Genomic DNA, 14,291 nt, shown 5'->3' on the forward strand with positions numbered 1-14,291 from the left:
TTATAGTAGAGGTTACCTGAAGACCTTCAATTTATTTTAAGGGGTTCCCATGTGTTAACAAGCTAGTGAAAAGTTACAACTTACACCAAAATGTCAATGGCTGCTTCACCTCTGAACTGGATAGTGGTGGTAGATGGTGATCCTGAATGATTAAAGATGGCTTTGTATTACAGGGCAGTTAAACAGATAGGAACATTGTCACTGGAAGGCACTGTGGCCCTGATTTATTAAAGTTCTCCAAGGCTGGAGAGAATACACTTTCATCAGTGAAACTGGGTTATACAGAAAAGCTGGAATGGATTTCCTAAAAGTCATTAGCTATTTGTTAGCAAATGTTTTCAATCCTGGACCAGATCCATTCCAGGTTTGCTGGATCATGCAGCTTCACTTGTGAAAGTGTATTCTCTCCAGCCTTGGAGAACTTTAATAAATCAGGGTCATTGCGTCAGTAGTTCCTTGTGGTGGTATCTGGAAATGGACAGTGGTTAGTAGGTAATGCTTCCTGTCATGGTGTGCATCTCCCCTAAAGTCTTTGTTCTATGTCACGTGCCCTTGTCTCCTACTTTTTACATTCATGGTGTCCTTTGTCAGTGCTTTGTTACCTGCCAGTCTCAGCGGGGCATGTGCCAAAATAAAGCTTCTGCACTCTCCTGATTTTTACACCCTTCCTGGTAGCTAGTAGCAAGTAGTTGTCTTTACTTTTTGTGCCTGCTTTATTCAGCACTTTATAGGCATCAACCAACTTTTCCTGGTGGGTAATATAGCACTAACACTGCAATCCCTGCCCATCCTGCCAATCACACCTCAGTATTTAATCATGCTCACACCAATCGTATACTGCCCATGATAGCATTCAGTTTCTGTCCTTCTGTTGGCGCTTCTACCAGCTGTTAAACTTTGCCTTGCCTAACTGTTTTTCGTCTGGGCTAAACTTTGCCAGTACTCTGTTCTCAAGCTTTCTCTGCCCTTTGGACTCTTTTCCATGTATGACCTCAGGTCCAACTCCTGACTTGCTTTCCCTAAACAATTTGGGCTGACATTGTCTCTGCACACCTGGCTGCCTTGTGGGCCCTGTGGTCCTTAGCAATTGCTTCTACCCCCAGAGATGATTTTTTGCATGCTCAAGTCTTAGTGGCAAACATGGACTGTGATGGCACAAAGAGTCTTTTAAAGTTTGTCTATAAGTACAGGAAAAAAAATGGAAAACTACATCTGGTGAAGTATTGGACCCAAGGCCTCACACTGTGGCCCTGATTCATCAAGCAAAATCAGAAGCTCGTTCGCGCATTCGTATTGGCGATCCGAAATCGGAAGCCGTCACGCTATTCAACAACTGAATGAGCTCGCGGCCGGAGCCGGGCATCCCCGGCAGTTTTACACTGGCAAGCTTGCATTAAAAGTCACTGTTTCCCTAAAAAAGCATTCTTTCTAATGGCACACCCTTAGCCCTAAAAAAAAATGTTTGTGCTGTTCAAATGTTTAAAACATCTATATGCGCTAAGAAAAAAGCATATTTTAAAATCAATTATTTCTTTCCTGTTGGGCAAGAGTTAACTGTCTTGCGACTTTCCGCAGGCAAAGGCTCGGCATTGCCATCGGACTAGATTTTCCCACAAAAGTCACAAGCACACACATGTTCTTGTTTGCTTCTTATAAATATATATATGTATATGTGTGTGTATATATATATATATATATATATAAAAGTTGGAAAAGTTTACAAGACCATCTCAAAAGTTGTCAATCCAAAGAAATTGGATTCCACCAATCAACAGTCAGACAGATTTTGTACAAATGGAAGAAATTCAAGACTTTTGTTACCCTAGCAAAAAGTGGTCAATCCAAAAAATTGGACTCCACCAATCAACAGATTGGGCCTGATTTAATAAAGCTCCCCAAGGCTAGAGAGGATACAGTTTCATCAGTAAGCTGGGTGATCCAGCAAACCTTGAATCGATCTGGACCAGGATTAAAAACCTATGCTAGCAAAGAGCAAATGGCTTTGAAGAAATCTATTCCAGGTTTCCTGGATCACTCAGGTTCACTGATGAAAGTGTATCTTCTCCAGCCTTGGAGAGCTTTAATAAATCAGGACCATTGCGTTCAAAAGGAAGAAATTTAAGACCTTTGTTACCACACCCAAAAGTGGGTGATCATTCAAGATAACCCCAACTGCAAAGAACGTAATAGGTTACAGGAACTCATAAGCAACTAGGCGGCATGGTGGCTCAGTGGTTACCACTCCGGCCTTAGAAGCACTAGGTCCCAGGTTCAAAATTTCGGGTCTGGGCACTATATGCATGGAGTTGCAGGTTTTGTCCGTGTTTGCGTGGGTTTCCTCCCACATCCCCTAAACATGCAGTTAGGTTAATTGGCTTCCTCCTAAAATTTGCTTTAGGTTGTAATAAAAGACCAATGATGATGGTAGGGACATTAGATTGTGAGCTCCCTTGAGGGACAGCTGGTGACACGACTGTGGGCTTTGTACAGCGCTGTGTAATATGTCAGAGCTATATTAATACTGTATATGAATAAAAGGCCCCTCTCACATTGGCAAATGTTGATGTACATGAGCACATCATCAGAACACTGAACGGCAATGATGTGTATGGCAGGATAACGAAAAGGTAAACCACTGTTCACCCCTAAAAACATTGATGTCTCCAGTTGTTAAAGATAATGGACAAACCAGGATACTGGAAGAATGTTGAACAGATGAAACCAAAACACATCATGGTTTAAATAAGGAGCTTTATATTTAGGGATAGAAAAACATTGCATTCCAGCCTAAGAACCTTATACCATCATGGTGGGAGTTTTCTGGTTTGGGCCTGTGTTGCTGCATCCAGGCCTGGGTGGCTTGCCATTCTTGATGGAACAATTTCGTTTCGGAATTCTAATGGAAAATGTCAAGATATCTGTGCCTGAACTGAATCTCAAGAGACAGTGGGTCATGCATCAAGACAACAGTCCTAAACACCATTAGCCATTCCACCAAGTAGAATAAAGTGAATATCAAGTGATGGAGCACAGCACAATGACAACAAACAAAATAACACTACTACAAATGAACACAGGAGTTGTGTGGGGACAAATCAACATGAGTGCAAATGTCAGACTATAAAAAAAAACAAACAAAAAAAAAAGAAATAAAATACCAATATGTGACAAAGGCAACAAGGGTGTTAAGTAGGAGTTTAGTGTGGAAACCAAGCAGACATTTGTACTCAATACTTATGAACCAAGTCTCCTCAACTATTGTCCTTTGTAAGACATCTACATGTCTTTGACCAACCTTAAAAAAAACCTGACCTAAACATTTATGTCAACCAGGTTCTCCTTATCCAATGTCCTTGGTAAGGCATCTACACATCTATGACCAGTCTTAATAAAATCTGACCTAAGCATTTATGTCAAAAAGGTCTTCTCATCCATTGTCCTTTGTAAGACATCTACAGGTCTATGACCACGCCTATAAAACCTGACCTAAGCATCTATGCCAGCCACGTCTTATTCATTAGCTTTAAAGTCTATGATTATGAAAATTCAGGCCAGAACCCTTTTAAACCATTTGGAGGATGCATCATTAAATCTTCTACATTTGTAAAAAAAAAAACCAATATGATGGGATTCTAACGAGTAGAATTTCTGTGCCTGGCAGGTCTATTTTCGTGGATTCTTTCATCTCAATGGGATCAGTGAGGAAGTAGAATGCAACCTCAAAATGACAAGAAAGGACGTATGCAGATATAAAGACCCTGTTAGTGGAGATGTGTGGGAATGTGTAAAACCACGGCAGCTGCCATGTGACTCCTGGGTCTATCACGCCATGGGTGGATACCGAGAAGTGACAAACAAAATGGAGAACTTATTCCTGAGTGGGTAAGTAAGAATAATAGTTTGTAAGTATTTTTGGCCAAATTCAAAAAATTACTGTTCAATGCATTCAGGCGTATTGCCCTCTCATCAGGGTAGAGCAGCAGTAGAAAAGAAGTAAAGGCCACGTTTGCTGTTGCACAGACCGCACGTCATTTCAAGTTGTGTTGGCCATCATGTTTAATAATAATAATAATAATAAATAGCCCTAGCTGCTAACTCCACCTCAGCGGTTTGAGTCCTTACTGCTGCTAATAAGCCATGATGAAGGTCTTCTGACCACCGAGACGTGTTGGCTGTTCATTCCTTGATAGAACAATAAAGCTTTCCTTGGGATTCATTTACCATATGGTGTGGAGCTCTTTCACAAGCTTGTCTGGACGCGTGAGGAGGATGCGTTCCAGTAGTTTGAGCCTGAAATCTTTCTTTTATCAATTAGGAGAAACCATACCATGACGATCTGTACCAGGGGGTGGGGGGGATAGCACAACCCTTGGGGAACGTTTCCTCTTCTAAACATACAGCCAGAGGGCCTGAGGCTAGAAGTTAGAATAAATTAAAAACATCAAAAATGTATTAGAAACATATTAAAACCCAAACCCATTAGTTAATGTAAATAATCAAATATGAGTATCAATAAAAACATTCAACATAAAAAACAGTGTGCAGAATTTCAAAGGTATGGACTAGTTTCCTAATATAGAATAGATAATATTCATAGAATTCCAAGCATTTCGCAGGAAGAACAAGCTTCTTCAGGGGGAATATCACAATCACAAGAAAGGAACCCTTATACCTCTTGTTTCAAGATAATTAAGTCAAACCTCTGGTCTTCAGAAACAGACTAATATATAGTATGTATGAGTGTATACCAGCATGCAGATGGTAAATAGAAATATTAGGCATTAATGTGTTTTTTATGTTCTTGTTTTTGTTCTCAATGATCAGACAGGATTATTAGCGGGAGTCTGTAGTTTGTGGTTAAGAGGTTACAGCTAGGACTGTGAGTCATTGCTGAATTCTGGATTCTCTTAGGACTGTATGATGCAAGCAATTCTGTTTCTGGAAGCAAGTTACTACTTATGTGCTGCTACATTGCTGTTTGTTTGCTGCAAAAGAGCAACAAAGCAATACGATTACTGGTTTAGCCAGCAAGGATCAGTGATATAGGAGTAGGTGATATAAACCTAGGTTACAAAATGCGTTACCTTTCAAAACAGTAATTAACAGACATGCCAGTAAAATAATGTGAATAAATACATCCATGGTGTGTGATTTTTAAACATTTATTTAAAAGGGGAAAAAAATAAATAATAAAGACTAAGTCTGTATTTCTTTTTTTCTTCGTTTGCCCCTAAGAGTCATCAACAAGTAGATTTCACAATATAGTGTTGCTATTTCTGGCCTCAGTCTAATCATTTACGGCAAATGACTGTGCAATGCACTGTTGGTCACTGTATGCATTTCAACCGGCGCATTTTCGGAAGTTCCTCAAGGCTGAATGGCACACAATTGAAACGCGAGCTCCACAAACAACAAACTAAAGTTCAAAGTTAAATTACAAATTTGTAAGCAGGCAGGTTCTTGATTGGAGAAGGGACAAGTCAAGTCTCTTCTGTAATAAACTGAACGTAATTACGTTTACAGATTTTTTTTTAATGCACTTACTTGTCCTTACTTCATCTTGAGCGTCAGCATCCTCCTCTGGCCATCTTGATTCACTAGGTTGCGATGATACAACTCCTGCATATGTGCACCGGAGTTATTTTATTCCCTACACATCGGGGTGTGCTGGGATACTGGGCATCGTACAATGAGCCGTGCATGTGCAACTCAATGTACATTTTAGAAAAGATTATGAACAGGCAGGTAAGTATGTTTTACTGCTGAGGAGACATCGCCTGTCTCTTATGCATTAAACAACCAACCTGTTCTCAATTTCTTATTTTTCAACACTTTAAATGTCCCCCCCCACCAGCTATATGTGCACATATCCAGCAGGTAAGAGATGGGATTTCTGGCAATAAAGCATGCGTATCATTCAACCCTGAGGAAGTGATGTATGCCCTGTAAACGTGTCGGTTAGAATGCACACTTTTAACCTGTCACTACAATACGGTACTATGGTTCTGATCCATTGCCATTTTCTTTAATCCATTGGTTTCAGCCTGAAATATCAGCACTGTGATATATATATATGTCCAGGGGGTTATTGAATTTCTTCAACTGAAGATGTTTATTATATTCTTCATGATGTTGGGGCATCTTAGGTCAGTTGCTCATTAGCTCAATTTCAGCTGATTTATTAGTTTTGTTATTGCTGATTTATTAGCTTGTCCTTGTAATACTGGGAGGCTGACATACATGTAATTCTTTTTCATACAAAAAGGGAAGTACATCATTTTCTGCCATGTGACAGCTGACAGGAGCATTTTGCAGCATAAAATAGAACATAAAATATAAACATGTGCAAACAGATGCTTTGTATTGCAAAAGTATACTACGCCCTTTTTCAATGAAGGATTCTAACTTATCAGCTCACTATCTATTTTACAATGTGCGCAGCTAAGTGTACAATTTCAGTATATGTCAAGAGAATAGAACTCAATCATCCTGGCATGACTAATCAAGGCATCTGAAAATCCTGAACCTGAAAGCAGACCAGACAAAGATAATAGTGCTGGTGAGGGGGCTCATGGAGTTCACATGGCTGGAGGTTATAGTTCACTTTAAAAGGCAAAACTGAAAGCTTGAAGAAAAACTGTGCATGCAAAATATAGTCAACTGCAAAATTCTGCAGCAATGTAAATCAACATAAAAATGTACATCATGCCATGTATACTGAACGTTATATTCTATTTATATTCTATGAGACAATACAAGCAACAAAAATACTCAATATGTATTTCATGCAATATAAAGAAAGTTGGGGGGCACTGACTCCGCCCCCCCTTCCTTCCCTTCCACATCCAATAGACTAGCCCAATGAAATATCATGACCTAAGTTGGCCCCGGTGGTTGGAGTTTTCATCTACTTAACCTGTGAGCAATGCTGATCTGTGCACAGATGGCTGTTTCTCCATGGTATCTAATGGAAAAGCTATTTCATTAAAAGTATAATTTGAATTTGGTCCTGGAGTTTAAAAGTATGCACTGGCCATGCTGCTTTATATGGGAGGGGAAGACGGAGGAAGGAAGTTATAAACAATCTCTGTTATTCCATGAACCTCAAGAAATAGCAGATCATCACTGTAATAACAAAGATATACTGCTCAGAATCACTGTATATAAATCAGACATGACTCATTAGGGCCTTTATCTAAGTAATAATACTACTTTTATAAGATTGCACAATATGAATGAGAACTGTGGTCACAATTTCCTTCTTTCATTTCCATACTCTGTCAAGCTTTGGGAATTTGTGTTTAAAGTGTATCTGCACATTCCTGGCAATCAGCAAATTAGCACAGGATAAAGCGTTTCCCATTCTTCTTTCTTCCAGAGATATGGCATTAAAACTTTGTGAGTGGGGGCTAAACTAGATCAGATTTTTGTAGACACACCCAGAACTGCCCAGACACCAAAATTTTAATGGGTGTGTTATCTCTGAGTTGGCATCGTACTCCAGAAGTACCAATTTACTACATATAAACCGATCCTAAGATATTTTTTTGTTTTAGGTTTATACTCGAGTCAAACCTTAATGTATATATAAATTAAGGTTTGACTCGAGTATATACCCAAAACAAAAAATTTGACCATCACTGCTAACATTAAAAAGAAATTAATGGAAATGCCAATAAAACGAACCTGGATAAATACATCCATGGTGTGTAAATTTGAAAAAGTGTGTAAGGGGCAAAAAAGGCTCATGTGGGGTTAGTCTATCTATTCTTTTTTAATTCCTTTTACAGGTTAATTTTATACTTTTAAGTTTGTTATAATGGGTCACTTACACCTAAATAAGCCTTTGTGCATTGTTTTTGGCTTCTAGTAGATTCTGCTGTGTCCTCATGCAAAGTGTGTAACAAACACATTCAAATATAAACTGAGGTTATTATTTTCACCTGACAATACAGAAAAGTGCTTAAAATGTAGCCTAACATTTATAAAAGTAGGCAGCATTGTTGTTCGCTACCAATAAATGACAATTTGTCCTTGTGTAACATGTAGTTACACATGTTAACCTGTGTGACATGTTTTCATGTTTCATGTGACATATTTTTCAACATCATGAGATTGTTACACACTTTACATAGGGACACAGCGCCATCTACTGGTGTGAACCAAGCATACACTGATTCTCATTTTCGGGGAGAAAAATCTTGCTTTATACTCATGTATGTACATTAGTTGGAAACATGTAATCCTGTCTGGACAAAGGTGGGGCAATTCTTCTGGAGAGAGATCCAGACAGGATATTGTAAAGGGGAGTACTCACTTTGAAAGGTATTAAGTACCTGGAAGTGTCACATTTCATATTAAATATTGTATGTCTACTTAACATGAGCAAAATATATGTCATGTTGGACACCATAAAAGAAAAAATATGGAGGATGCCATTACTGACCTATCTCTCATATGAAAATGGTTTGTAAAATGATGGCATGGTGGCTCGGTGGGTGGCATTAGGGCGCCATGTTCAAATTATGATAGCATGGAACTAAAATCCTACTGGTAGGTTCATTGCCCCCTCCCAGAAAAAAAATGGCTTTAGACTATGGTGGGGACATTAGATTGTAAGCTCCTCTGACGGGCAATTAGAGATCAGACTACAGCATTGTTATGCAAATACAAAAAATAAATAAATGATTAGGCGCCATCATTTCAGGATAATCTCTATAATCTCCACTGAGAGGATAAGCGTGCCCTTTCATAAAACAGGAACCAAAAACTACAAAACAAGAGCAACAAATGTCCTTACTGAGGTCAGCCAATGCGAGGAGGACATCAGTCTTTGCTGAACATTCTCTGACTTATCTGTACATGTGGGCATTTAAAGAGAACCTGTCACTAGGAGATAATAGAAGCTGCAATTGCTAAACCGATTCTAAAAAATGCAAATCAACTTTATGTACAACTGATCTTTTGGTTTCAGTAGTTTCAGTCACACATTTGAAACAAGCATGAAGAAGACAATTCATCCTCCAAGAATTGACAATTAGGTGAACACCGGGGCTGCGTCCTCATTGTGGCTCTGTGATTCAAAAAGTAGAAGGCCAAGGACCCCAAAAAGGCAAGCAGATTTTTTCAGAACCAGGTCAGCAATTGCAGCAAACATTATCTTTTAGTGATTTGTCTTCTTTACGTCTCAGGAAAAACAAAGCTGTCCAATACGATATAGTCCATTGAATAAAAATCGAATGATGGTAAAACATGTGTAGTGTCTTGGCTTATGTTTACAGTACATGGTTTGTTTCTGCAGCATTTAAATGCCCATATTTTAAATTCTTATTCATTCCAATTGGCCACACACCACCATTTTTGGGTTTCAAGTATTTGAGCGTTAGATCAGAACTAAACCCTTTGAGAAAAAATAGCAATCAGGAGGGTCGCCTATTGTAGAAGAAACCCTTACCTATTCTCATTCCTTCACGGGCTCCAGCATCCTTTTAATTCTTCTTTATCTGGCTTTGATCATCGGGCATCTTCTGACCTCCATTTAAGTACAAGTCAGCCTCCATAGGACTTGCTGCTTCTGGGGTGACATTTCTGCTCCGTCAGGGAGAGAATATAAATAAATACCAGCATACCCAGCCATCCCTGAGAATTAGAAAGTCTGCAAAAGTTATGTATAATAGGTGATGTGCAGTGTTTTAACATTGGTCAGGGAGCTCTCAATTACAACAGGGCTTCAGGGGTGGCATTAAGGTCAGAAATGATCAGGAATTCCCCACCACAAAACTGGCTTAATACCTAAAACATAAACACACGATTTGGAGATGTATCCAATGTGTTTTGAGAATTGCCTCCTTTATCATGGCTTGTATTGTGTATGCAAAACAATATAACTGGACTCTGGAAACTATTTAGGAAGTCATGAAAGTCAGGGGGTCATCAGCAGCTGTGGTAGGCAGGGGGTAGTTCTGGACACCCCCAACTTTATTAATAAAACATCTACAAGTTTGGAGTTTGCAATTTAAGTAAAATAAATCTTTGGTTTGTACATATTTGATGCTTTTTATTCTCTCTTCATTCCCTCCATTGTCATCACTTCTAAAACTAAAGGACAATCTAAAAGTAAAGGGAAATCTTCCAATGGAGGCGTTGTTCCAGGGACGCTTGTCTACTGATTTTGGGGGGATATCTGCAAGGTTTAGGTAAAGGAATATATCCCCAAGGGGGCAAATATTACAGTGGTTTAACCTTCCTTTATAATATTATACAAATCAAGAATTAAAAGTTTGGGATCTACTTTAAATGAATATTTGCTGTAATGAATCATATTGTTTATAAAACATTCACCACTATACACAGTGAGCAAGGACAGATGTGTAAGAACAAATAAATATCAGGGAAGTTTCATAAGTTTCCCCTGTCCCCTTACCCCCTCTTTTCACTTAGCTTAGTGAATAAAAAGAAGGTTCTCTGACTTCAGCCATTCAATCATGTGCAAGTAAAGTTATTTCTTGCACTTTTTGCAAGTGTTTGAAATTATTCATTTTTTACGTTTTTTTAATGACTTTTCTGGAATTAAAGTCTTCCCTATAAATGAGAAGAGAATACAAATTTGTATGAATGCAGGATTTTTAAGGCATGTATCTTCAAAACATTTCTATATGACAGCCATAAAGTCATAAATCTAGTTACTATGCAATGCACAAGTCGCAAAAAGTAAGGATAAGTCCCAATAAGTAAGTAAAAATTTCCATTACCTCCCTTGACTGTGCCATATCCTCCTTTTTGTGTTTCACACGCTCCCCTCCCAGACACTGCAGATCACAGTGGGAGGGATTTAGTGCCGTCAATCCAGAAAGCAGTGTACAGGACTAGGTGTGGTAAGTGGGTCATTGACAAACAGAGATGAGCATTGAATATTCAACCAGTAAAATTCAACCTTGAGGTCAAATGAATCTGCCATGACTGTTTTTTTTTTTACAAGTTACATACGTCCTTTTGGAAGGTATTGGGCAAAATGTAGCCTCTTTGCCAAAACCAGACCCCAGCCCTGTCCTGCAATGGTGACAAGCATCATTGTTGGGGGCAAAGCTTCTACAACTAGACCCCTGTATTCTTGGGGTCTACAGGTCGGGGGCTTATTTGGAAGCCCTCCTTTATTGAAAAACATTCTGATATTCACCACCTAGGAAATGAATACAGGGGTATATAATAACCCATTCCCAGGAAAAATCAAATAGGAAATAACAACACAGCACCTTATAAATAGTCCTTATTATTATTTTTAATAATTTGTTTCCAGGTCAAGCATTGCTCAAAAAGAATCCGGTCTTTCGAAACGATGATCCGTTCTGGCATCAACTGTTCTTCTATGTCCCTTTAGCCAATTCAGCATGAAGACAACCAAGGACAGCTGTCCTTGGGTTCCCTCCTTCTGGGGTGGCTGGCTACATGTTAACAATAATGTGAATGTATCATAGGTTTTATTTGCTATGTGATTGTAGTTCTGCCTTAATGGCATTAGTTTAATTAATTATTGCCCTTCATCAGCTCTGTGACTAACCAGGATGTCCCGAGGTCCTTCCCTCCAATCATTGTGACATCAGATAACAGTGTGCTGGGTAAGTGTTTTAGTGTCTTCACATTATGCAATGTACTAACAATGTATCTCTATAACAATCCTTTCCACATTTCTATTATATTTATTTTTTTGAAGGTGAACTCCTGGCAGATATAAAAAAATTAGCTCTGCATTTAGTATTACATGAAAACATGTAGGTATCAGTCTACCAAATAGCAAAGCTCAGAAAGGGGGAGGGAAAATAGCACAAACAATCAGTTGTGTTGTAGTGCAAAGAACAGCAGAGAGCAGAATGGCAGAAGGTTAAACTGATCAGTCTGCTGCTGCTCATTTCACTATTACAGAGTTAAGGTGAGAAGGAGACCTGTAAGTGGAAGTGCAATGGAAAAATTCTAGATCCCTTCTTCTGCCAGATAGGACTGTCCCGTGATAGAGCTGTGTACATCTAAGAATGGACAGCGATACAATTTATTTGGCAGGTAAAACAGTTTCCTTATTAGTATTTGTGGCAATCCATAATACTTGTTTATTTAATATTTAACATTGGTGACATCAAAGTGCATTGTGACCTAATGTGGTGACCACATGTCCCAAATGTAAAAAGAGTAAAACACAAATCAAAGTTACACTATAATGGGAATACAGTTTTTTAATGTGGCTGGGGGTATTGCAGATAACAATGCAAAATAATAACACATATTATTTTTATCCTGAATGAGCTGTACTGATTCATATAACACATGATAGATAACTTACACTTTTATAGAACTTTTCTATATTTTACTTGATTCATTACACCTGTCCATGTCATCCATGCAATGTTTTCTGGTCTAACTGTGGCCAGGGAGGGTTTTCTAACTCATGAAATCATAAAATCAGTAATAGGAATCCTGGATACTGAGTTTTTTTATAGTATTGTTTTATTAAATTAAACCCCAGCTGCATTTAAAAATCTTTATTCCCATATGACTTTAGTTTACAATAAACCACATTTTACATTTCTCCTCCTTTATATTCTCCTTAACTACAACTGTGGGTGAGCAGCAACTGAACTTAACATCCGCAGCACAGATCTTGGAGAATCTTGCACTAATTTCCTTTGCTGAAGGCAAAACTTTTGCCAGTCGCATTGCAGGAGATGTGAGGGTGGGAGACTGTCCTCATTCAATGATCCAGTTTAAATGTTCCTGCAGTACAGAGTTTAAAAGGTGACAACACTGTAAAGAGGCAATTTACACTTTTGTCACCCCCATGGAAGAACTGACTCAGCAGCTCACCCTGCTTTCTTCTCCCAGAAATGACATAGCAGCTCAGCTCACCCTGCTTTCTTTTCCCAGTAGTAACTCAGCAGCTCATCCCCCTGCTTTCTTCTCCCAGAAATGACATAGCAGCTCAGCTCACCCTGCTTTCTTTTCCCAGTAGTAACTCAGCAGCTCATCCTGCTTTCTTCTCCCAGTGGTAACTCAGCAGCTCAGCTAACTCTGCTTTTATTTCTCAGTAGTAACTCAGCAGCTCACCCTGCTTTCTTCTCCCAGAAATGATTTAGCAGCTCAGCTCATCCTGCTTTCTTTTCCAGTAGTAACTCAGCAGCTCATCCTGCTTTCTCCTCCCAGTGGTAACTCAGCAGCTCAGCTAACTCTGCTTTCTTTTCCTAGTATTAACTCAGCAGCTCTCCCTTTTTCCTTCTCCCAGTGGTAACTTAGCAGTTCAGCTCACCCTTCACCACAGAATGGCTTGTATAGCGAGTGTATATGTTATATAACATTTTCAATGTAAATAAAAGATTACTCTAAAGCAAAATAAACTATTCTCACTGCTTGCATGGCTTACTTTGTCATGATGTCTTGCAGATCTTACATCCAAACTTACAGTCTGTCGGCCAGGCCAGGAACCTCCAAAGCCGTCTGGGTTCTATTATAAGGACATCTGGACATCACTGACATGTTGGTCGAGACATTTTCCCAGCCCACCTGACGCATTAGACTGCGTGAAAGGGAAAGACATCCACATGTTCGGAGACTCTACACTACGCCAATGGTTTGAATACTTGGAGAAGTTTATCCCAAGTAAGAATCTAACTCTTATTTCAAGAGAAGGACAGAATTGTCTTTTCTAAAAAGAAAATGTTTGTATGATGTTACTTGAATCACATAATGACAAGGAATTATTCTTTGTTGATGGGTTATGGATGGAGCCATGCAAGGGAAAAGAGAAATACCAATAACTATCACTCTAGTGACTCTGCAGTTAAAAGTTGGCTCAGGGAATGGGTGAGGGGTAGGTAGGGCTTGTAGGGCAGGAAAAACAATTATGTCCTCCTTTCTATCATCCCCTGTTGAAAACATTGTGTTAGAACAATGATTCCTTGCTGTTTTCATCACTCGAGCCAGACATTCAATCCTACCTTATAGTGTCCCCAGGTCACCTGCAGCACTATGCAATAGGATGACTATATGTCATGTAACTTTGGCACTGAGCCCACTCAAATTTGGTGGGATTGGAGGGCTTGGGACCAGAGTAACTCCCTACTTTTTTGACCAGAGTGACTCCCTACTTTTTTTTTTGGTTTTTATGGTTCAAGACAATTCATTCTGGGTGGAGGAAGGGTTGTTATTATGCTTTATTATGCTGGCACTTTCTATTTTTTTTATGTTTCACATGGCTATTTAAATTGTAGCAAAGGCTTGAGTAAGATCAACACTTGTTTTTATCACCT

At 39.0% G+C, this 14,291-nt stretch overlaps 1 protein-coding gene across 2 annotated transcripts in view; it reads left to right on the forward strand.

Moving 5' to 3' along the window:
- LOC140322784 (NXPE family member 3-like) overlaps positions 1 to 14,291 on the forward strand; it is a 32,363-nt gene that overhangs the window by 12,977 nt on the left and 5,095 nt on the right. For both annotated transcript variants that reach the window (XM_072399387.1, XM_072399388.1), the window contains exons 3-5: positions 3,662 to 3,882; positions 11,545 to 11,615; positions 13,426 to 13,641. In XM_072399387.1, the coding sequence (XP_072255488.1) occupies positions 3,662 to 3,882; positions 11,545 to 11,615; positions 13,426 to 13,641 (508 nt within the window). The remainder of the gene's footprint in view (positions 1 to 3,661; positions 3,883 to 11,544; positions 11,616 to 13,425; positions 13,642 to 14,291) is intronic.

This window comes from Pyxicephalus adspersus, chromosome 2 (assembly GCF_032062135.1).
Source record: "Pyxicephalus adspersus chromosome 2, UCB_Pads_2.0, whole genome shotgun sequence".
NCBI classification, from domain to species: domain Eukaryota; kingdom Metazoa; phylum Chordata; class Amphibia; order Anura; family Pyxicephalidae; genus Pyxicephalus; species Pyxicephalus adspersus.